Genomic DNA, 22,579 nt, shown 5'->3' with positions numbered 1-22,579 from the left:
CTGTGGTCACCTGAGTTAAGTGGCCACCACACAGTTCAAGCCCTAACAACTTCCTTTTTTAAAACAATTTTATATTATTTTTAATGAATGAAAATCCACATCTCCCAACACTATTGAAAATAATAATTGTAACCAATAGGCATAGTCAAGCAAAACAGATGACCACATTGGCCTTGTCCAGAGCAGTACATCCATGTCTCCTTCTGAACTCTTGAGTTCATCCTCTTTCTGTCAGGAGCCTCCAAAATTGTGGTTGATTGTTGTGTTAACCGAAGTTGTTTGTCTTTACAGTAAAATACAAAGTTCACAGTCCCAAGTTTCAGGACCTTCTCTCTCCATCACCCTATGTGCAGCAGACAGCTCTGGACCTGCAGTTAGGAAGGCCCAAGTTCAGATCCAGCCTCAGATCACTGGACCTTAGTCTGCCTTAGTTTCCCATCTGTAAAATGCGAATAATAATAGACCCCTTCCAGGGCTGTTGTGGGGATTCAGTGAGAGGTTGGTGAGGCATCTAGCCCTGATGACTTGATAGGTAGTAGTTGCTTAAGGTGTGTCTACTTCTTTCTTTCCCTTATGTCATCGCCAACTCTCTCCTCTTCCAAAATCCAACAGGCCTGCTCCAGGACATTGGCCCTTTCATGGATGCTCTCTAGTCTTCAGTCTTTGAGTATCTGTGGTGCCTTTCTGCTGTCTACAGATGCCTCCAAAACCTTCCCAAGATCTATTGTCCCTTTCTCAACTAAACCAAGCTTCAGTGACTTAATTTCCTCTTTTCTCAATCTCCTATGTTGATGCTTCAAATGAACTACACCAGCAAAGGAGAGCTATAAATGTACCTTGTTCTCACTATGGTGGGAGTTGGGTCAACATTGCCCCTTAAGGGAAGGGCCATACACCTCTCTCTGAGGCATGTGAAGCCCCTCATTGTCCTCTGGGTTTGGTCCACTTACTCCAGCTTGCCTTTGTATCACGTATCTAGATTGCAGAGAACCACCATCGACATAGGGTTCCATTCAAACTTGTGAGTGGAATCTCCCCAATAAAACCTTGTTAGGGATAATATTTCTAGTGAAGTCCTCTCAGGGTTAAGAAATATTCAGAAAAACAAACCATTATTCTTAGAAGAAAGACTTTGCATTCCAAGGGGAAGACAGTTTGCATACAAATTCCATTTTGTAACACCATGATAAGGGTATTTTTACTAACTGGGAGGATAGTAGACTGTTCCTAGAAAGACATTGTATTCTAAGACAAGTTCATAACTTTATGATAAACCAATTTTTACTAGATTTACAGACATTAATAAGATAGTTACAATCTTGAAAGTTATTCTTACCATCTGGATGAAGTAATATTTTATGAAAACCCTAAATTCTTTTCTTTGTTGCTGGGGTAGATTTTCACAAGTAAAATGTAACTGAAGAGTTGACAGAGGATAGGGAGGAGGTGGGGGTCATGTTAGGCCATATAATCTTGCTTCACTGTCCATTTGGGGCAACTCCTTGATCTTCACTACTTTTGTGAGACTTGGAGTTTGCCCTTCTCCTGAGGAAAGCAAATAAAAACTTTATTTGGCTCAGACCAGTCCCTGAAGATTTTGTTTAGTGTATTTTTATCACACACACTTGGAATCTCTGTTATAAGCCCTATTGAGATGAAAAGTATTTCCCCTAGAACTCTAGCTATGTATTTTCTATCCCTATATCCAGCCACTCCTTAACAATCAAGCATTTTTAATGCAATAATATATTAGGCGTATTATACCATAAGGGCATTTTTGGAACTTAATCAAAACAGTATTAACACAAAAGAAAGATAGCAATCACTTATGTTAAAACAAAGGCAAAGTTCATCAGAATATATATGTGTGTGTGTGTGTGTGTGTGTGTGTGTGTGTGTGTGTGTGTGTGTGTATGTATGTATATATGTATAAATTCCAATTTAGAGTCTCCCAACCATACCTTCACTAGCTGGTGAAGAGTGATCACCCCAGACTCTGGCAATGAAACACAGGAAGAAGGAAAGCTCCTGATCTGGGATCTTAACCATCTAAAAGTGTTTCTCTTCTCCCTATCCGCCTATTGATCCTTTCACTCCTAGTTAAGGAAATCGCTCTCTTTTGGCTTGAACATTACCTTTAAAAGTCTTTCAATAATCCATCGCGTTTCAACAGGTTTTTAAAAAGTTTCAGTCCTTATTTTTTAAAAGGAACTTTGTATTGATTCTTTTTTTTGTTTTAGAAGAAATATTCTTTATTTAGATCAAAATAAATGAACTAAATTCACTTTTAAGCATTACATCTAAAGGGAAAATAGCAGATATAACTTCTCTGTAAAAAAAGTGTAATGATCACTTGACTTTGGCAAAGCTCATATTCTCAAAGCTAACTTTATTCTTGGGTGTAAGTTAATGCAGATCTTTCTATTAACTCAGTAACCCAGCTTATTTTCCCAGTTCTATCTCATAACCTACCTTTAAACTTTCCTATTATATCACATTTACATTGTTTCAGTAGTAATATGAACTCGTACCACTTACATTCACTTTTTTGGTTTCTAACAACTAGTTTTTATTCTTATTTCACTACTTTGTATTGATTCTTGAATTTACTTGTTATCAAAATAAAAATTTAAAAACTAGTCTGGATTTAAATTGTCATTCTAAATGAGAATTACCTATGATTGACATATGGACCAGAATCAGCATTTTAAAAATCTAGGAAAATGATGTACTATGCTAGATGACTAAATTAGCTGAATATTTTGCCAATAGTTACACATGGTTTTTTATGTAATGTGTGAGATAAAACTCCACTTAAAAAAATGTAGAGACTCCTCTTGAGCAAAAAAAAAAAAGTTTATTTTGGCTTTTCTCGAGAAAAGGGCACACTCCTGATCTCATTGGTTAGTCTTCAGAGTTACTTCCTACTCGCAAAAATCTACCCCAGCAACAAAGAAAAGAATGAAAGGTTTTCATAAACTATTATCTCACCATCCAGATGGTGAGAATAACCTTTAGGATTATAACTATCTTATTGAAGTAATGTAACTTGTCTTGGAACACAAGATTTTTTAGGAACAGTCTACTGTCCACCCAGTTCCTTATTGAGAAAACAGCTGGCATTACAAGTCTCATTTGGAATGCAAGGTCTTTCTTCTTTGGTTTTCTTAATATTTCTTAACCCTGAGAGGACTTCACTAGGAATATTAACCCTAAGAAGGTTTTATTGGGGAATATTCCATGCTATTACAATTTTATTCATTTTAAATATATAAACTATTGACAGATTTTAGAAGCCTGCTGTGCATTGTGGGATGTAAAATTATTACTGTTTTTAAACTGTAAAGACTTCAAAATGATAACTAGCATTTATGAAGCACTTTAAGGAGTCCTTTTTGGTGAGGCAGTTGTGATTAAGTGACTTGTCCAGAATCACATAGCTAGTACTTGTCCAGTATCTTAGTCTGGATTTGAACTCAGGTCCTTGATTGAGAGCTGGTGCTCTGTCCATTGCATTACCTTGCTGTCACCTTCTTTTCAAAAGTTCTTATTGTGTCCTAATGACTACCATGGGAGATTAGTGCTGTTATGATTCCTATTTTATAAATGAGGAAATGAAAACAAATAGAGATGATCTTGAGGAAACACAGCTAGGAAGAGTCTGGGGCAAGATCTGAGCTTCAGTCTTCCTGACTGTCTATCAAATAGTCCAGCACCATGCCCATTCTTCCACCAAGTGGCAATAAGCTTCCTTTTCCATAATCACCAAAAATTACAAGACAGGTTTTGTGGACCACTCTGCAGCTGTCTGTACAAAAATCTTTTGTACATAATTCAGTTTTGTTTATGAAAATATCCAATACCAATTCAGTTTGTTGTTCCCCCAACCCCTAAAAGTTAATGCTATCATAGGCTACTTGGAGAAGAACAAAAACTACTTCTAGGTGTAAGGTGATGGTCCCACTGAAATCTGCCTTTATCACAATTTATAAATCTGCCTTTATCACAATTTCATCTGGATAAACAAAAAAAGAGGAAAAACCAATGAAACTGATCAGTACTTTGTAAAAAAGTTTGAAAAGTTGTGCAGTGCACTATACCTTTGGAGCTACTACAGCTACAAAATAGTGGGGTAGATGTATGCTCAACTCTTTTTTGGAAACATGTTTGTTTCTGTAATCTTTTTAAAAATATTTTATTTGTTTTTCCAACTACATGCAACAGTAGTTTTATCAGTCATTTTTTTGCAAAGTTTTGAGTTTCACATTTTTCTCCTTTCCCCCACCCCCTGACTGAAAGCTATATTTATAGCCATGCTAAACATAGATCCATATTGATCATGTTGTGAGAGAAGAATCAGATCCAAACAGAAAAAAAGAGAATATTAGAGAGAAAAACGATGACTTAATACATAAGACAACTTTTAAAAATTGAAGACAATAAAGTCTGATTTTCATTTAAACTCCACAGTTTCTTCTCTGGATATGGATGGTATTTTCCATCACAAGCCTTTTAAAATTGTCTTTGATAATTTAACAGCCGAAATGAACAAGTCCATCATGGTTGACCATCACCCAACATGATGTTAGTGTGCAGAATGTTTTTCTGGTTCTGCTCATTTCATTCAGCATCAGTTCATACAAGTCTTTCCAGGTTTTTCAGAAGTCTTGTCCCTCATGATTTCTTATAAATTAATAGTGTTCCATCACATTCATATACCACAATTTGTTCAGCCATTCCCAATTGATGGCTATCCCCTCAATTTCTAATTCTTTGCAACTACAAAAGAGCTGCTATGAATATTTTTGTACATTTTTGTGGGATTTTTACCCCTTTTACCCTGATCTCTTCAGGACACAGACACAGCAGTAATGATATTGCTGGATCAAAGGGTATACACATTTTTATTGCCCATTGGGCATAATTCCAAATTGTTTTCCAGAAAGGTTGGATCAGTTTGCATCAGTTCCACCAACAATGCATTAGTGTCCTCCCCAACACTGATCATTTTCCTTACTAGTCATATTGTGTTTCAGTGTAATCTTGCAGAATTCACTTTTAGTTATTTTTGTGGTTCTTTCACTTTTACATTGTTGGCATCATTGTGAAAGTGTCAACTCTGAAGGTGAACAGTGGTTTTTTTGAACTGTCGAATGCAGAATGTCCTGGTTCAATCAGATTGGAGTTTATAGTAATCTTGTTCATGTTGCCTCTGAGATTGACTGTTAAGTCCCTCAGCTGCTGCAAGCTCCTTGCTTTCCCTTCTCACACCAGTGTTGGTAGCAGAGAGCAGCATGTCTGTTACACTATTGGTCAGTGAAGTCAGTTGTGACCAATCCGGAGCCTGAAGTTGCTTTTGATTGATAGCACTTCCCAGCTCAGAAGTTGCAGTCTTCTAGTATAGTCCCCCCCCATCAGTGACAAAAACATCCTGTCTTGAAAAGCCACAACTCTCCAAATTTCCCCATCAAACGGATAGTCCTTTAAAAAAAATTGTCAACAAATATTTAGATGATTTTTCAGGTTTTTTTAACTCTCCAAAATTGTAATATATATATATATATGCAAATTAGATGATGTACCATAGTACCATAGCAGGTCAGAAATGTACAGCAAACATGACAGTCCATTTCTTTGATATCCTTGAAACTATTTCTGTACTTTTATGTTACTGTTTTAAAATCTAAGTTAATCTTTATGATATTAAAGAAAGCAGGAAGTAACTTTGTCTTTCACAAAGAGATTTCAGATATTGTAATTTTCAACTCTAAAACTGTTCAAATCCTCCCTAAGACTTAGTGGGATAAGGGATAAGTGAGATAAGACTTATTTGACCAAATTGTTCAAAAGAAAACAATACAGGTAAACAGGTAAACTTTTCATGTAATGTTAATCCTGTGACATTGGACTGAGAGCTGACCTAGAAGACTGGAGAACATAGATTCAAGTTCTGTCTCTTTAACAGTGACTTTGCTACCCAAGTCAAGTCAATTAACAGCTCCATATGAAAGCCAGTTCTCTCCAGACTGTTGTCAAGAAGGTATTCCCTTGTGCTGATACAGGGAATTTCCAGAGAATTCCCTTTATCAGACAAGATGGGGGTCCAAATCTTATCCCCTTATACTCATGAAATTTAGTAACCAAAGGGTGTAAACATGAAGAAGTGCATTTGTATGTTAGGCAAAGGAGGAATAACTTGTGGAAATTTTGTCATTGAAGTGTACTACAGATTACCTGAAGAGAAAGAGGAAATAAGATGAGTAGTTTGGGAAAGTTATCACAAGCCAAGTATAGAATCATGATATAATAGGGATAGTGATTTTCATTTTTATAGATATCTACTGGAATTCTCTGTCAAAACCAGTGTAGTTGGTTTTTCTTGAATGATATTCCTCCTTTAAAAAGGAGAGAAGTCAACAAAAGGAAATTCAATGAGTGATCAGATATAATAAAATAATAAATAAATAAATAAATAATGATTCATCTGAATTTTTTCAGTTCTGGGAATCACAGAAGGACATGAATAAATTGGAGATTATTAGTGGAGAGCAACCAACACAGGGAAAAGTCTTGAGTGAGTCCATGTTATAAAGATTTGTTAAAAGAATCAAGGAAGTATGTAAATGAAGAGAGGAAAGGGGAAGGAGATATGATAAGCATCTTCAAATATTAAAAATCTTTTTTTAAAGAGGCATTAGATTTAATCTTTTGGCCTCGGGATGGAAATGGCAGGGAGGAAAATTTAGACTTGATGTCAGGGGAAAATTTTTTTTTAATTAATTATGTCCTGGTATTCCAATGGGATGTCTACAGAAATGATGGCCACCTTCCTAAGATGTCATCAGTCAGAGAGGGATAATTACTTGTCATATATATTTTGGAAATTTGAACTAAATGAGTATACTAAGACACTTTCCCTTTCTCAGGTTGAATTTGCAATTCTGTGAATCTGTGATTCTTCTAAACTCTCTGCAATATGGATTCATCACACTTGTAACTCCTTCAAAGTTGTCTCTTAATTACCAAATCAAATGGGATTTTCTCCCTCTTCATCTTTGATCTCTGTTTCACTTCATACTCTCACAACCTTCCTTTGTACCCCATCCTCTCTCTATTCTTGTCTTTTTCTTCCCCCACTCTTCCTTTTTTTCCCTTCCTTCCCATTATCCTCCTTTCTCCCTTTCTCTCCCTGAGTTTTTGTGACATTACTTCCTTTTGACTCTCCCTTTTGGTACCAGTTTCTTCCCGGGCCCTATGTCCATTTTTCTGTTTCTCTTTGGTTCAAAATTATTTTTAAAAAATTGAAAGGCAGCTACAAGAAATAGTAGAAAATAGGTTCAGTCTTGGGTTGTATTTGAAATAGGAATGATAATAGGCATCCTATCTATCATATTCTATGGAAAGTCTTTTGTAGCCCTAAAAGTACTATATAAATGTGAGCTATTTCTTTTTTTTTTTGCAATTATTTCTTTCTATATAATTCTAGACAAGATACTTATCTTCTCTCAATTTGTGTAAAACAGGAATTAAAAATCCCTATTATACTTTCATGATAGGGATGTCCTGCTGACGTGACATGGGATGTGTGGAAAATATATGGTAAAAAGTCAAAGACTTGTGCACATATCAGATATATTCTTATATTTTCTAGCCTGTTGGGTCAAAACTGTAGAGAAGCAAACTAAGAGATGTTTTAGTCTGATCCCTGTAATCCTGCAGATGAAGAAACATATCAAAGATGATCCAAATGATTTATCCAAGGTGAAGTGGAGAAGTTAAGTAGCAAAGTGGTTAGAACACCTGTCCTGAAGTTAGAGAAACTCATTTTCCTATGTTTGAATCTGGCTTCATATACTCATTAGTTATGTGATCCTGGGAAAGTTACTTAACCCTGTTTGCTTCAGTTTCCTCATCTATCAAATGAACTGTAGAAGAAAATGATGAACCATTCTAGTAATTTCGGCAAAAAAATCCTAAATGAGGTCATAAGGTTTGGACACAACCGAAATGACTGAACAACAACAGAAATAGAGAGTAAATATTAGTATTGGGATGTGAACCCATACCAAATCCAATGTCTTTTCTATTTTTAAAATGTTTAATTTTTCCCTAATTACATGTAAAGACAATTCTTTATTTTTTTAAATTTTATTTATTTAATTTTATTTTTATTTTTTTAGATTTTTCAAGGCAATGGGGTTAAGTGGCTTGCCCAAGGCCACATGGCTAGGTAATTATTAAGTGTCTGAGGTCGGATTTGAACCCAGGTACTCCTGACTCCAAGGCCGGTGCTCTATTCACTGTGCCACCTAGCTGCCCCCAATTCTTACTTTAAAAAAAATTTTTTTTTTTTTTTTAGATTTTTTTGCAAGGCAATAGGGTCAAGTGGCTTGCCAAAGGCCACACAGCTAGGTAATTATTAAGTGTGTGAGACCGGATTTGAACCCATGTACTCCTGACTCCAAGGCCGGTGCTTTATCCACTGTGCCACCTAGCCGCCCCTAAAAATTTTTTTGAGTCTTAAACTTTCTCTCACCTCCCTCCTTATGCAAAACATATTCCCATATTTCCATATTATTTATATTGTGAATGAAGACATAGTCCCAAAGGAAGAAAAACCACGATAAAATAGAAAAAGAAAAACAGTATGCTTTGATCTGCATTCAGACGCCATTAGTTTTTCTCTAGAGGGGGAATAGCATTTTTCAGTATGAGTCCTTTGGAGTTGTTTTGGATTGTTGTATTGCTGAGAAATAGCTATTTCATACACAGTTGATCATTTCTTTTTTAAAAATTTTAATTTACAGCAATAAGATTAAGTGACTTGCCCAAGGTCACATAGGTAGGCAATTTTTAAGTGTCTGAGATTGGATTTGAACTCGGGTCCTCCTGACTTCAGGGCCGGTGCTCTATCCACTGTGCCACCTAGCTGCCCCTGATCATCATTTCATACACAGTTAATCATTGTACAGCATTGCTGTTACTGTATATAATGTTCTTCTGGTTTTGCTCACTTCACTTTGTACCACTTCATAAGTCTTTTCATGTCTTTTTCCTGAAATCCACTTGCTCATCATTTCTTAGAGCACAGTAATATTCTATCTCAATCATATCACAACTTGTTCAATCATTCCCCAGTTGATGGGTATCCCCTCAGTTTCCAATACTTTGCCACTACAAAAAAAGCTGCTTTGAATATTTTTGTACAAATTGGCTGCTCCCCCCCCCCCCCACTTTTTTGATTGTTTTGGGATTTAGACCTAGTAAGAGGTATTGCTGGATCACAGTTTTATTTATAGTCCTTTGGGTGTAGTTCCAAATTGTTTTCCCAGAATGGTTGGATCAGTTCACAGCTCCACCAAGAATGCATTAGTGTCTCAACTTTCTCATATTCTCTGCAACATTTATGATTTTTCTTTTCTAATATATTACCTCTGATACCTCAGAGTTGTTTTAATTTGCATTTCTCTAATCAATAATGATTTGGAGCATTTTTTCATATGATTATAGATAGCTTTGGTTTCTTTGTCTGAAAAATCTGCCGGTTCATTTTGACCATTTGTCAATTGTGTTATGACTTGTTTTTTAATAAATTTGACTCATTTCTCTATAAATCTGAGAAATGAGGCAAGGCTTTTTTCTACTGGCCAGAGTGGCCATTTAGTGATGTTAATCTTTTAGCTTTTAGGTTCTGAGGACCTGTGTCCTGATCCCAGATATTTCCCCATAGCCCTACTTTCCTCATATTTTCTTGTCTCTCCATTTCTTCTTTTAAACTATTGTATTAAAACCTCATTCATCAGAGGCAAGCCAGAGTGATCCAGTCCCAGTCTCTTTTGGGAGCATCTCATAATTCAATCTTGATTGTTTGTCCTCAACCACAGGGCTCCTAATATATGCACACATCACTCTCCCTCCAAAATCTTGAGATGATTCTTCACTTTTCTTCCATTGTCTTTGCTCACTGTCTCACTAGAGTGTCAGACTTTATGTATTTGAGAGGTCTCAAAACCATGTGCTTTCAATTACTGGAACCATTTTCAGTTGCATCACCTCATCCTCTTTCTCCCAGATTGGAGAACTGGAGAAATTCATGATTTATTAATCTCTTTCAGATTTGGAGACTAGCAATGAAACCACAGAGGTGACTCCAAATGAGAATATTCCAGAAGAACAATCATCCCAGGTTATGAAAATAGAAAGTCTCAAAGGGGGCAGTCATTGCTACTCCATATTTTCAGATTTGGGGAAACACGACAGCCAGAAAAGGAGGCAACAGGGAAGTGATTTGAGAAAAATGATTAAAGATGATGATGATGATGATGATGATGATGATGATGATGATGATGATGATGATGATGATGATGATGAGATTCATCCTAGAGAGAAATGTTATGAATGTCAGGAATGTGGAAAAACTTTCAGACAATGCTCACACCTTACTGAACATGAAAAGATTCATTCTGGAGAGAAGCCTTATAAATGTAATGAATGTGGAAAAGCTTTCACTCACAACTCAAGCATTGTACGACATCAGAGGATCCATACAGGGGAGAAACCATACATATGTGATATATGTGGGAAGGCCTTCATTCAGAAATCTGATCTTAATGTACATGAGATGATTCATACTGAAGACAAGCCTTTTAAATGTAAAGAATGTGGGAAAGCATTCAGTAAATCCTCGTACTTTATTCAACACCAGCTGATTCATACTGGAGAGAAACTTTATAAATGTCATGAATGTGGGAAAGAATTCACTCAAAATTCTGGCCTTATTCAACATCAGAAGAGTCATACTAGAGAGAAGCCTTATAAATGTAATGATTGTGGAAAAGCATTCTCTAATACTGCACGAGTTGTTCAACATCAGAGAATTCATACTAGAGAGAAACCTTTTTTATGCAAAGCATGCGGGAAGACATTTACTCAGAATTCATCTCTTTCTCAGCACCTGAAGATTCATAAAGGAGAGAAACCTTATAAATGTAGTCTTTGTGGTAAGGCATTCACTCATATAGCTGGCCTTTTTCAACATCAGAGGGTGCATTCTGGGGAGAAGTCTTATAAATGTAATGAATGTGGGAAAGCATTCTATAAAACCTCACATGTTACCCAACATCAGAGAATTCATACTGGAGAAAAACCTTTTAAATGTAAAGAATGTGGGAAAGCCTTCATTCAGAATGGTAGCCTCATTCGACATCAGAGGATTCATACTGGAGAGAAGCCTTATAAATGTAATGAATGTGGGAAAGTTTTCTCAAATTCCTCACATGTTATTCAACACCGGAGAATTCACACTGGAGAGAAACCTTATAAATGTAAAGATTGTGGGAATGCCTTCACTCAGAAAGGTAGCCTCATTCGACATCAGAAGGTTCATACTGGAGAGAAGCCTTAGAACAAATGTGACCAAGCATTCCTTGCCTCACTGATAGGCTCTTTAGAATTGGAAGATTTATACTGACCAATAAATAACCTTACAGATGCCATTAATGTGGGAAAGCAGTACCTCAGGGGTCAAGTCTTATTTATTCTACTTGAGAGGATTCATACTGGAGAGATATAAGTGAAATAATACATTTGGCAAAAGCTTCAGTTGGAACTCATTACTTATTGAACAGTAGATGATTTATATTAGAGAGAAGTGTTATAAATTAATAAATGTGGGAAAAGCTTCAATCATAGTTCACAAACTTACTGAAATTTGGTGATTTCATGTTGTAGAGAAGTTTTATAAATGTAATGAATCTTTGTGGCAGCTTTACTTACTCAACCTCAGATGACTGATAACAGAGATAAGTTTTTATAAATAAAATGAATGTTGGAAAGTCATGAATCATTGCTCAGACCTTGTTAAGTACTGGAGGATTCTTACTGAAAAGAAGCTTCTTAGATGTATCAAAAGCCTTCTATTACAAGTTGATTCTACTTAGTTATTAGAGAATTATGTTGTAGAATAGTCTTAAAATTAAATAAATATGAAACAGAATCAGTAAATCCTTATACCTTATTCAGCATCAACTGATAATAAAACCGTTCCAGATTCTATATTGTCAAGAATCAGACATGTAAAAATTGTCAGAAAACTTTCTCAGATAATACAAACTTAACTCAGAATCAAAGTAATAGGGTAAAACAACTTCATGTCTAATTTAAGTTATAGGATCTTAGAATTAGAGCTAGAAGGGACCTTGGAGGTCATCAAGCCCACTCCCTTCATTTTGCCAAGGAGGAAATTGAAGTTGATAGAGGTTAAGTGACATTTGCAGTGTTACCTGGCTTCTCAGTAACTGAGGTGGAATTTGAACTCTGGCTTCATCATTCTGGGTCTGTATCCACTATACTTCCTGGATATCGCTAGGCATCTGAAATTGCATTAAATGTGTTTCTTTGAGCAACATGATTATGTTGCTTTTTGTTACTTAAGCTGTTTTGTAATGTTTTTACATTTTATGCTAGAATGCAACCATTTCCTGTTTTTTAAATTTAATTAATAATTTTTTTGACTTCTAATATTTTCTTAGTGAACATGTCTCCTGCCATTAAATCAGTGTTAATCTTTTAGTTTCATAAAATCCAAAATTCCATTATCCAATCCATATATTTTATCATTCCATACCCATCCAGTAGTGCCTAATGACCCTGTACCTGTATACTGACTTTCTTTCCCCTTCTCCCCCCCGCCCCATTAATCAGTCTTTTCATAATCTATCATTCTCACTCTAGATGTATATACTCTCCTTCCTTCTCAGTCTGGAAAACCATGGTGGGAACATTCTATCCAAATGTCCATCCATTCTTTGATCCTCTGTCCCTTTACCCATTGCTGGTCACACCCTGCCATACCCTTACCTTGAGTTGCTCCCACCATCTGCCTCCTTCACTTCTACTGCTGACATTGTATTGATCAGAGCTGGAAGAAGTCATGGAAACCATGCTGATGGATCCTCTACAAATGTATGTTATCTCATCCATTTGAACTGAACTTTGACAATTCTCCTCCCTTGAGATAGGCTAAGAGCTGAACCAGGCTGATGGGCACCTTGGCTTCAATACTGACATGAAATGAAACCGCCCTAGAAGATGTGACATTGAATAATGGCAGACTCCCCTCCTCATGACCCATGGGATCCTGCAGTTCAAACATCGGGGTTAGGAGCTGGAGCTCCTTATGGTTTTGTGCATTTAGGAAGCCAAGAGCAACACCCAAGCCTTATTCATTGGGCAGTCAAGTTAATCAAGTACAGTCCCTAATGGAAAAGGAGTTCAGACTGCATAGTGGGCCCAGTGTGGATATTTATTTCCCTTTGCACAGCTCACCCCTTGGTCTTCAAGAGAACTTTCCAGGACTTTAAGGGGCTTTTAGAGTTGTGGGAAACCCCGATGCCAGGATGTGTTGAGTTTGTTAGAGGTGGCCCATAGAGAGAAAGCTCAAAACAAAAATACAGCAAAATATGAAAAAAAAAAGGCAAAAACCCTTCCTCTCTCCAGCAATGAATCAAGATGGGTGAAAAGGTCCATATTGCCCTGCGCAGTGCCTGGCTCACATTCAGCCCTAGTGACAGCCTCGGAGGCTCAAAGGACAGCTCCAGGTCCTGGGATATCCAGACCCCAAGAGATCCCCAGGAAGGATGGAAGGATCTCAAGAGGTGGATCTTCAGTGAAAAACCATGCCCTCCTCCCCTTGTCTAGGACCAGCCACTGGACATCTTAATGTGTATTTTCTCAGAAGCTGCACCCTGCCTGGGGAGAAATAGGAGCTCTACTTTGATCCAAACAAGAGGCCTTTACGATGCCTGTTTAGTTTTGCCATCACATCACAGCCACTAACCAGCATCTTTTGCCACTAAACTCTAAGTAAGAGTTTATTCCTTTAGAATGGACTTTACAAGTGGGAAGGGGGGCAGGGGTGGGTGGGTGGGAGGTAGTGAAGGGATTGTGTTTATTAAGGGTCCATTATAGGGCCATACTGTGCTATCTCATTTAATCCTCACAACAACCCTAGGAGATAGGCACTATTATTATTCATATTTTATTGTTGAAGAAACTGAGGCAAACAGGTGAAATGTCTTGTCCATAGTCACAGAGCTAGGGAGTGTCAGAAACTAGATTTGAGAGTCCAGGCCTAGCTCTATTTGCTGGAATCTTAGCAGCCCCTGTCTTTTTATAATGCCTCCTCATGTGCCAGGGACTGTGTTAAGTGCCACTTGCCTTGTGAAAACAATCTTATTGAAGCATATTTTTTTATTTCATTTTTCTTGAGATTTCTTTTCTGGAGGGAGGTCTATGTTTTCTTTCACAACAAAACCATTGTGAAAATGTTTTTCATGACTTTACATTTATAAACCATATCAAATTGCTTTTGCAATGATGGGGTGGAGAGGAAGGAAGGGAGAGAATTTGAAACTCAATTTTAAAAACAAATGTTAAAAATTGTTTTTACATGTAATTGGGGGAAAATAAAATATAAATAAATAAAAATAAATGTGTAAAAAAAAAGCAATTTTAAGCAAATAATAAACGTGTCAAGTTTCAGGAATATGAGAGAATGAGTGTAGATAGTAGGAAATCTTGACTAAGCCAGAACTAGACTCTGGATAAATGTTATGTCAGAGCAATGACCTGAATTGTAAAATAATTTCTATGAGGCATGTTATACTCTTTGCCAACCAGTCAATAGGTACTGTTGGAAGGAATGCAGCATCTATTAGAGACTTTTGAACTTTTTCTGGGTGGAACCATAGTAGAATACTTACCTCAGATTAAATATTTTAAACTATCACAAAGTTTTTTTTTTTTTTAAGTAAAAGGTCTATAAAATAAGACCAAACATTTATTTTGGAAAATAAGGGACTTAGAGAAGTCGTCTACCAAAATGGGTTATACTTTGGTAGTCATTAGGCATTTGACCTTGAGTGTTATACAAAATAAAGGAATTGATGTAAAAGAAAGAAATCCAGCAATCCTAGGTTTGCCTATCTCCCCTTCAGAAGAGACCAACACCCAGATCTAAAAGATCTGGTCCATTTGAGTGATGACAGATCATTGCTTCACAGTGGCTTTATTGCTGGATGTGGATCAGAATGACTGGAGAGGGCTCCATTATGCAGTGGGAGAGCTACGAATGAGGTATATAATATAGTCTGAATATAACATACCAAGTAAATGTAGGCTACATATAAAACAAAGGAATGGGGGTGGGGGACCCTAATAGCTGAAGAAATCAAGAAAGACCTTTTCAGGAGGTAGCATTTGAGATTGTGTAGAAATTAGGACTTCCTAGAAGTGGAGTGAGAGATCATTCTGGGTAGGGGGCCAAACTACAAAATCTTGGAGGTGGCAAATGGAAGGTAGGAAACAGTATGAGAAAGTCATTTTGTTGAATCAAGGGCCTGATGCATGAATTAGGCTGGAACAATCTGTTAGGTGTTGTGAAAGGCTTCAGATGAAGTGATTGTATTTTATCCTGAAAAAAAAAAAAGATGAGAATGCACTTCAGCTGGAGCCTGATGGGATAAGACTTGCTTTGGAATTGAATTTAGTAGCTGAGAAAAGCTTGGCTAGGACTGAGACTGGCTTCAGGGAAACCTTGGGAGCCTGTTGGGATATGAGCTTTCCTGAAGCTGGGGAATTGGCTTATGAATGCCAGGGATGGAGGGAGAAGAGATGAAGATGGGACAGAAGCTCCAAGATGAGGAAGCAGATTCAGCATAAGAGATCATGAGGGAAAGTGAGGAACCAGGAGTGACTTGGAGGAGAATCTCAAAAGAGTCTTAAGCCCAAAGAGCTTCTGAAGGCTATATAGGGTTTAAGATGTTTCTGGGACATCCAATTTCAGGTGTCTTACTGACAGTGGATTAGTTGGGAATGGAGCATTAGACAGTTAGAATGAATCTATAGATTGGGAGTCATTTTAAAGAGATAATAATCGAACCCATGACAGTTGCTTGTGTAAAAAAAAAATTCAGTGAGAAGAAGATCCAGGACAGAGCCTTAGGAGATGAGATATCTATGGTTAGTGGGCAGGACATGGATGATGATCCAGTAAAAAAGAATGTTGTTCGTCCTTTGTTCTTGAAGAAGGCTATGACATCAGAGAGGTGATGCCATGATGTGCACCTCATTTGGATTTTAGTGAGGTGGCTGTGCTAAGTCACCAGCCTCACTTTCTCTTCTGGAGCCGTCCACAGCCATGGCCAGATAGGAATCAAGAAGACTGGAGATGACCCTGGATGTAAGGCAGTCAGGGTTAAGTGACTTGCCCAAAGTCACATAGCTAGTAATTGCCAAGTATCTGAGACTGGATTTGAACTCAGGTCCTTTTGACTCCAGGGCTGATGCTCTGTCGACTGTACCATCTACCTGAGAAGAATGGGGAGATGGGATGAGAACCATGAAAGACCACGTGGGCAGAGGGAAGCAGTGGGGGGTGGGGGGTCAGCACTGTCTAAAGCTATCTATAACAAGAGGAGCACAGAGAAAAGAGGCTTTTGGAGTTTGGGAAAAAAATTTCAGTTAAGGGTTGGAGATGGAAGTGAGAATAGAAAGTGCTTAGAAGTCAGAGAACTAAACAAATTTAAGGAAGAAACAGTAGTAATAAACATAACCAATTCCCTGTACAATCATTCTTAAAAGGGTTCCATACAAGACCTTATTTGTATTTCTTCTGCTTTTACTTCAGTAGGAAAGTACCTGTTGACCTATGATAGGAGTGTGTATGTTTTCATAGAAACCTAATTTATTGGTTTTATTGAATTTTAAAATTTTTTCCCCAATTTTGCTTCCCTCCCCCCACCCCCATAGAAGAGTTTGCCCGAAAAGTCTTTACATTGTTTCCATTGATCAAAATTGAATGTGTTGAGAGAGAAGTCATATCCTTAAGGAAAAAATAAAATATAGGAGATAGCAAAATTATATAATAAGATACCTTTTTTAAAAAATTAAAGGTAATAGTCTTTGGTCTTTGTTTAAACTCTACAATTTTTTTTGGACACAGATGGTATTCTCCATTGCAGATACCCCAAAATTGTCCGTGATTATTGCACTGATGGAATGAGCAGGTCCATTAAGGTTGATCATCAGTCCCATGTTGCTTTTAGGGTGTACAGTGTTCTGGTTCTGCTCATCTCGCTCAGCCTCAGTTCATGCAAATCCTTCCAGGCTTTTCTGAATCCTCATCCCTCCTGGTTTCTTAAAGAACAGTGGTATTCCATAACATACATGTACCACAGTTTGTTCAGCCATTCCCCAATTGATGGACATTCACTCAATTTCCAATTCTTTACCACCACAAACAGGGCTGCTATGAATATTTTTGTACAAGTGAAATTTTTACCCTTTTTCATGATCTCTTCAGGGTATAGAACCAGTAGTGGTATTGCTGGATCAAAGGGTATGCACATTTTTATTGCCCTTTGGGCATAATTCCAGATTGCTCTCCAGAAAGGTTGGATGAGTGCACAGCTTCACCAACAATATATTAGTGTCCCATATTTCTCACATCCCTTCCGACATCGATCATTGTCCTTTCTGGTCATATTGGCCAGTCTGAGAGGTGTGAGGTGGTATCTCAGCGGTGCTTTAATTTGCATTTCTCTAATCAGTAATGTTTTAGAGCAGTTTTTCATATGACTGTGGATTGCTTTGATTGCTTCATCTGTAAATTGCCTCTGAATATTGTTTGACCATTTGGCAATTGGGGAATGGCTTTTTTTTTTAAAATAAATTTGACTCAGTTCTCCTTATATTTCAGAAATGAATCCTTTGTCAGAAATACTAGTTGTAAAAATTGTTTGCCAATTTACTACATTTCTTTTGATCTTGGTTATAGTGGTTTTGTCTGTGTAAAAGTTTTTTAATGTAATGTAATAAAAATTATCTAGTTTGTTTTTAATGATGGTCTCCATCTCTTCCTTGGTCATAAACTGCTTCTCTTTCCATAGTTCTGACAGGTATATTCCTTGATTTCCTAGTTTTTTTTATTTCTGAATCCTGTATCCATTTTGATCTTATCTTGGTATAGGGTGTGAGGTGTTGGTCTAATCCAACTTTCCGCCATACTAACTTCCAATTTTCCCAGCAGTTTTTATTGAAGAGAAAATTTTTATCCCAGAAACTTGGGTTTATTGCAAACCTAATTTAAAGATGTTAAGGAACCTTGGCATATACACTTTATTCTAAGAGTTTAGCTTTGAAAGGGAGGAGATATACATGAGTTCATACAAACATTAGGCATTTGTTGTTTTTCAGTCCTGTCTGACTCTCTCCATTTGGGGTTTTCTTGGCAGAGGTACTGGAGTGCTTTGCCATTTTCTTCTCTAACTTATTTTACAGATGAGGAAACTGAGACAACAGGATGAAGTGACTTGTCCAGGGTCACTCAGCTAGTAAGAATCTGTGTCCATATGTATGAATATGTGTCTATGTATAACATTCAGAGAGAAATGTTAAGGGGGTGGGGGTAGGGCTCAAGTGAAGGGTATTACCGCATGTAGAACATTCAAGCCTCTTTGGAACCAGTGGAGAAGGAGCCAGGGAGAGGTTGAATTTGAATTGGGGGAGAGATATTTTCCTTCTTCTCTACCCCAAAGCCCCTTCACTTGTTTTGTTTAGCATTCCTCTCTCGTCTGTCTTTGGTATTACCTTCTTGCAGGGCCCCAGCAGAGTCCTCCTCCCCAAGCATAACCCTGAGGAGACCCTCCTAATATCAGTTGTTCAGGGATATGTTCCTTCCTGGGACCTCCAGCAACTGCCTCCTGAAGCCCCAGAGGGGTGACAGTGCAAAGCTCTTGCTCCTGGTGGGACCCCTGGAGAAGCCTTGTGGAATCTCCCACTGCCTGCAGCTCTGAAACTAGGAGAAAAGGGGGTGGAATGGTGGCAGTGCAACAGACCCCCAGGCCCCATCATTCTCTAGGATCTGAGCTTCCATACATGCTCAAACCCCTCATGATGACAAAGTACCGTCTTGAGCATCTAGAAACTTCTCAGAGTGGAAGTCAAAGAGGTCCCTGAAAAAAAAAGGAGCTTTTACACCTAATGAAAGGTGTATGCCATAGTTTGGTCCTGGTCCTTCCTTTCAATGGATTTTGTTATCCTTATGGGATTGGTTTTCAGATTTATTTTTGCCCTAAAAGCTCCAGTTTTGCATCTTCGACTGCCTATTGGATGCCTCCTCCTGGATATCTTGTAGAGTCAAGTTTGATGTAGAAATAAAATAATTAACAGAGGAGGCTATGAAACGAGGGTACGTAAGACTTAATTTCTCTTGAAGCAGCTTCCTTCCTGTCTATCTGGATTCATGTCTGCTCAATTGTGTGGTCTTCAGAAATTCACTAAATCAGAGGGGCACCAAAAGTGGTGGAGTGGATAGATCACAGCCCCCAAAATCAGGAGGACCAGAGTTCAAATGTGACCTCATACACTTATAACTGTGAGACCTTGGGCAAACCACTTCACCCTGATAACCTGGCATCCAAGATCATCTCCAGGCATCCTGATCCATATCTGGTCACTGGACCAGATGAATCCTAAGGAGAAAGTGAGACTGGTGACTTAGCACAGCCCCCCTCACTCAAATCAATTGACGTGCTTCATCACCTCCCTGATACCATGGTCTTATTTGAGAGTGAAGGACAAACATCAGCTTCATAGGGGTGTGACATTCTATGCCCTAGGGTGACCAGGAAGCAGACTCTCCCAGGGAGAGCTTTGCATTTTAGGAAAGAAGGGTGAGGGGTGGGTAAAGAAGTGGGGAGCACAGATAGACTTGCTCAGGCGATGAGGGAACACTGGCAGCCATTTGTCCACTTGTTCAAATGTAAGCTCTTTACCATTTCTCCCAAACTGACTTTCCTATTATATAGGACGCCACTATCCTCCTAGTTTTCTTGCCAAGTTGGGTCAATCCTACCTCTTCTTCTCATGCCAGGCCCCTTGCAGTCTCTCCCCTCCGGTCCATCCTCCTCTCAACCCTCCAAGTGATTGCGCACTGCAGGTCTGACCTTGGGACCTGTCTCTCCCATTCCATACACTCCCATGATGCCTCCCTCACCTGGTGCCAGCCTCCCTAAGTCCATTCCCCCTCTCCAGAGTCCAGGGACTCTGGCTTCTTTCCTTTGCCTTTCCCTCCTGGTTTCCTTCAAGTCTCAGTTAAAGTTCCACTTTCTGCTCAAAGTTTTCCCCAATTCTCCTTAATTTAATTCTGATGCTTTCCCTCTGCTGATTTTGTCCCTGTTTTACCTTACCTTGTTTGTCTGTTGTCCCCCACATTAACTTGGGAGCCCCTTTGAGGACCACTCCCTCTCTGTTGGTTTGACATGGCCTCAGTAAGAAAGCTTTATAAAGAAAGGAAAATAGGTCCCCAAGAATGAGGGGACCTAAGGTTGTGCTCCTTGTCAGGTTTGAAGGGCAGAACATGGCTGAGCCTTCTGGGGCCCTTCCTGAGCTCACTGAGAAGGTCTGGGGGAGAGGCATCCTTGAGCCCCTTCTCTTCTCCCAGAAGAGAGAACACAAGTGATAGTCAAGGCCCATAGTCATGATGAAGGGAAAAATATTGGGATGGGCTAACGTAGGATTCCAGAGCATATGAATGAATACACGGAAAGTCCAACTCTTGAACCAATAGTATTAGGGACAAAAAAAGTTATTTCACACATTCCTATAGATATTAATGTAACAAGGAAATTGAGGAGAGAGAGAGAGAGAGAGAGAGAGAGAGAGAGAGAGAGAGAGAGAGAGAGAGAGAGAGAAGGGGAGGGGAAGAGATGTCACCCTCAGACCCCTCCAATTCCCTGCCCCATCGCTGGCTCCCCACTATTTCATTGAACGTCCATCTTTTGCCCTAAATGAGGATGTTCAGTTTTGCTGGGTAGTTGATTCTGAGTTGCATTTCAAGCTCTTTTGCCTTTTGGAATATCATATTTCAAGCTCATGAACTCTCATTGTGGATGCTGCTAAGGCCTGCATAGTCCTGACTGCAGCCACAATATTTGAATTGTTTCATTCTGGCTGCTTGCTCTTTGATTTGGGAGTTCTGAAATTTGGCTATAATATTCCTGGCAGATTATTATTATTATTATTATCATCATCATCATCATCATCATCATTTGGATCTCTTTTAGGAGAAGATTGGTGGATTCTCTCAATTTCTATTTCACTCTGCTTCTAGGATATCAGGGCAATTTTCCTGGAGAAATTCTTTGGAAATGAAGCCAAGGTTCTTTTCCTTTTCATGACTTTCAGATAGCCCAATAACTTTTTTTTTGGCAAGGCAGTGGGGTTAAGTGACTTGCCCAAGGTCACACATCTAGGTAATTATTAAGTGTGAGGTTGGATTTGAACTCAGCTCCTCCTGACTCCAGGGCCTGTGCTCTATCCACTGCATCACCTAGCTGTCCCCAGCCCAATAATTTTTAAATTGTCTCTCCTGAATCTTTTCCAGGTGACTTGTTTTTCCAGTGAGATATTTTATGTTTTCTTCTAGTTTTTCATTCTTTTGGTATTGTTTATTGTTTCTTGATTCCTCACAAAGTCATTGGCTTCCTTTAGGTCCATTCTACATTTGAAGGAGTTCTTTTCTTATCTCCTTTTCCAGCTGGCCAATTCTCATTAACTGTTTGGACTGCTTTTTTCCCATTTGACTAAAACTGGTTTTTAATGTGTTATTTTCTTTGTTATTTTTTGTATTTCCTTGACCAAGCTGCTGACTTGGTTTTGATGGTTTTCCTGCGTCTCTCTATTTCTCTTCCCAATTTTTCCTTGACCTCCCTTATGTGATTTTCAAAACCTTTTTTGAGCTCTTCCATAGTTTGAGCCCAACTCCTATTTTTCTTGGAGGCATTGCATATGGAAGTTTAGACTTGGCTCAACTTCTGAATGTGTGTTTTGATCCTCCATAGTCAGGTTCTTTTTCTGTTATTTGCTCATTTCCTCAAGCCTCTAGCCTGGTTTTGGGGTGCTTCCTGAGCTTTTGAGTTGTTTTGGGGGTACCACTGCAAGGACCTCAGTTTCTTCAAAGTCTTATGAGAGGCTCTGACTGCTTTCCTGGCCTGTGCTCTGGTCTGTGGATGACTACAGACACTCCGTTCTGCCCTGGAGCTGTGAGTAGGGTTCTGCTCTGCTATAGTGGTATGGGGGCCCAGACTGCAATCTGGATCTGAGTATGGACAGAGCACCAGAGCCTTGTCCCAGGAATAATGGAAAGACCTCGACAGCCTCTCCCCTCCCCTTTCCTTCCATAGGTTGAGTCCTCTGGTAGTAGCTGCTGGGGGGTGGGGGTGGGGGGCAGCTGGGTGTTTCTGTGGGTCTGCTTCTGTTTCCCAGGACCAGGGCTGTGCCAAGGGCTGTGGGCCGTGCCGGCTTGGGCTCCATGCTCACTCTGGCAGAGGTTTCCCCCATTGATCTTCTAAGTTGTGCTTGGTGATCCCTGGGTTGGGAGGGTCTGGAAACTGCTTCTGCTGCTAGGAGCCATAGTCCACAGGGACCCAGGTGACCCAGGTGCCACGTGGGCTGTTCCTGGAACACTGGAGCTCCTTTGCTCCCATGCTCCCACACTCCCACCTCTTCCAAGTTACCT

General features: G+C 38.8%; 2 protein-coding genes across 4 annotated transcripts in view; both read left to right on the top strand.

The window, feature by feature from the left end:
- LOC141509577 (uncharacterized) overlaps positions 1-22,579 on the top strand; it is a 264,113-nt gene that overhangs the window by 48,410 nt on the left and 193,124 nt on the right. Inside the window, exon 1 of one of the 3 annotated variants that reach the window (XM_074219210.1) lies at positions 11,412-13,863. The exons of the other annotated variants lie outside the window; for them this stretch is intronic. The gene's annotated coding sequence lies outside the window, so the exon portion shown is untranslated. Of the gene's footprint in view, positions 1-11,411; positions 13,864-22,579 lie in introns of those variants that run through there. 3 annotated transcript variants of the gene reach the window in all.
- LOC141509580 (uncharacterized) overlaps positions 1-22,579 on the top strand; it is a 113,597-nt gene that overhangs the window by 48,441 nt on the left and 42,577 nt on the right. Inside the window, 1 exon segment of the mRNA XM_074219211.1 lies at positions 10,388-11,411. Coding sequence (XP_074075312.1) covers positions 10,388-11,411 — 1,024 coding nt within the window.

The sequence above is a fragment of the Macrotis lagotis genome, chromosome 1 (genome assembly GCF_037893015.1).
Source record: "Macrotis lagotis isolate mMagLag1 chromosome 1, bilby.v1.9.chrom.fasta, whole genome shotgun sequence".
In the NCBI taxonomy this organism is placed as follows: Eukaryota; Metazoa; Chordata; class Mammalia; order Peramelemorphia; family Peramelidae; genus Macrotis; species Macrotis lagotis.
The sequence above is the reverse complement of the archived record's forward strand: the minus strand, read 5'-3'. Positions and strand labels throughout refer to the sequence as shown.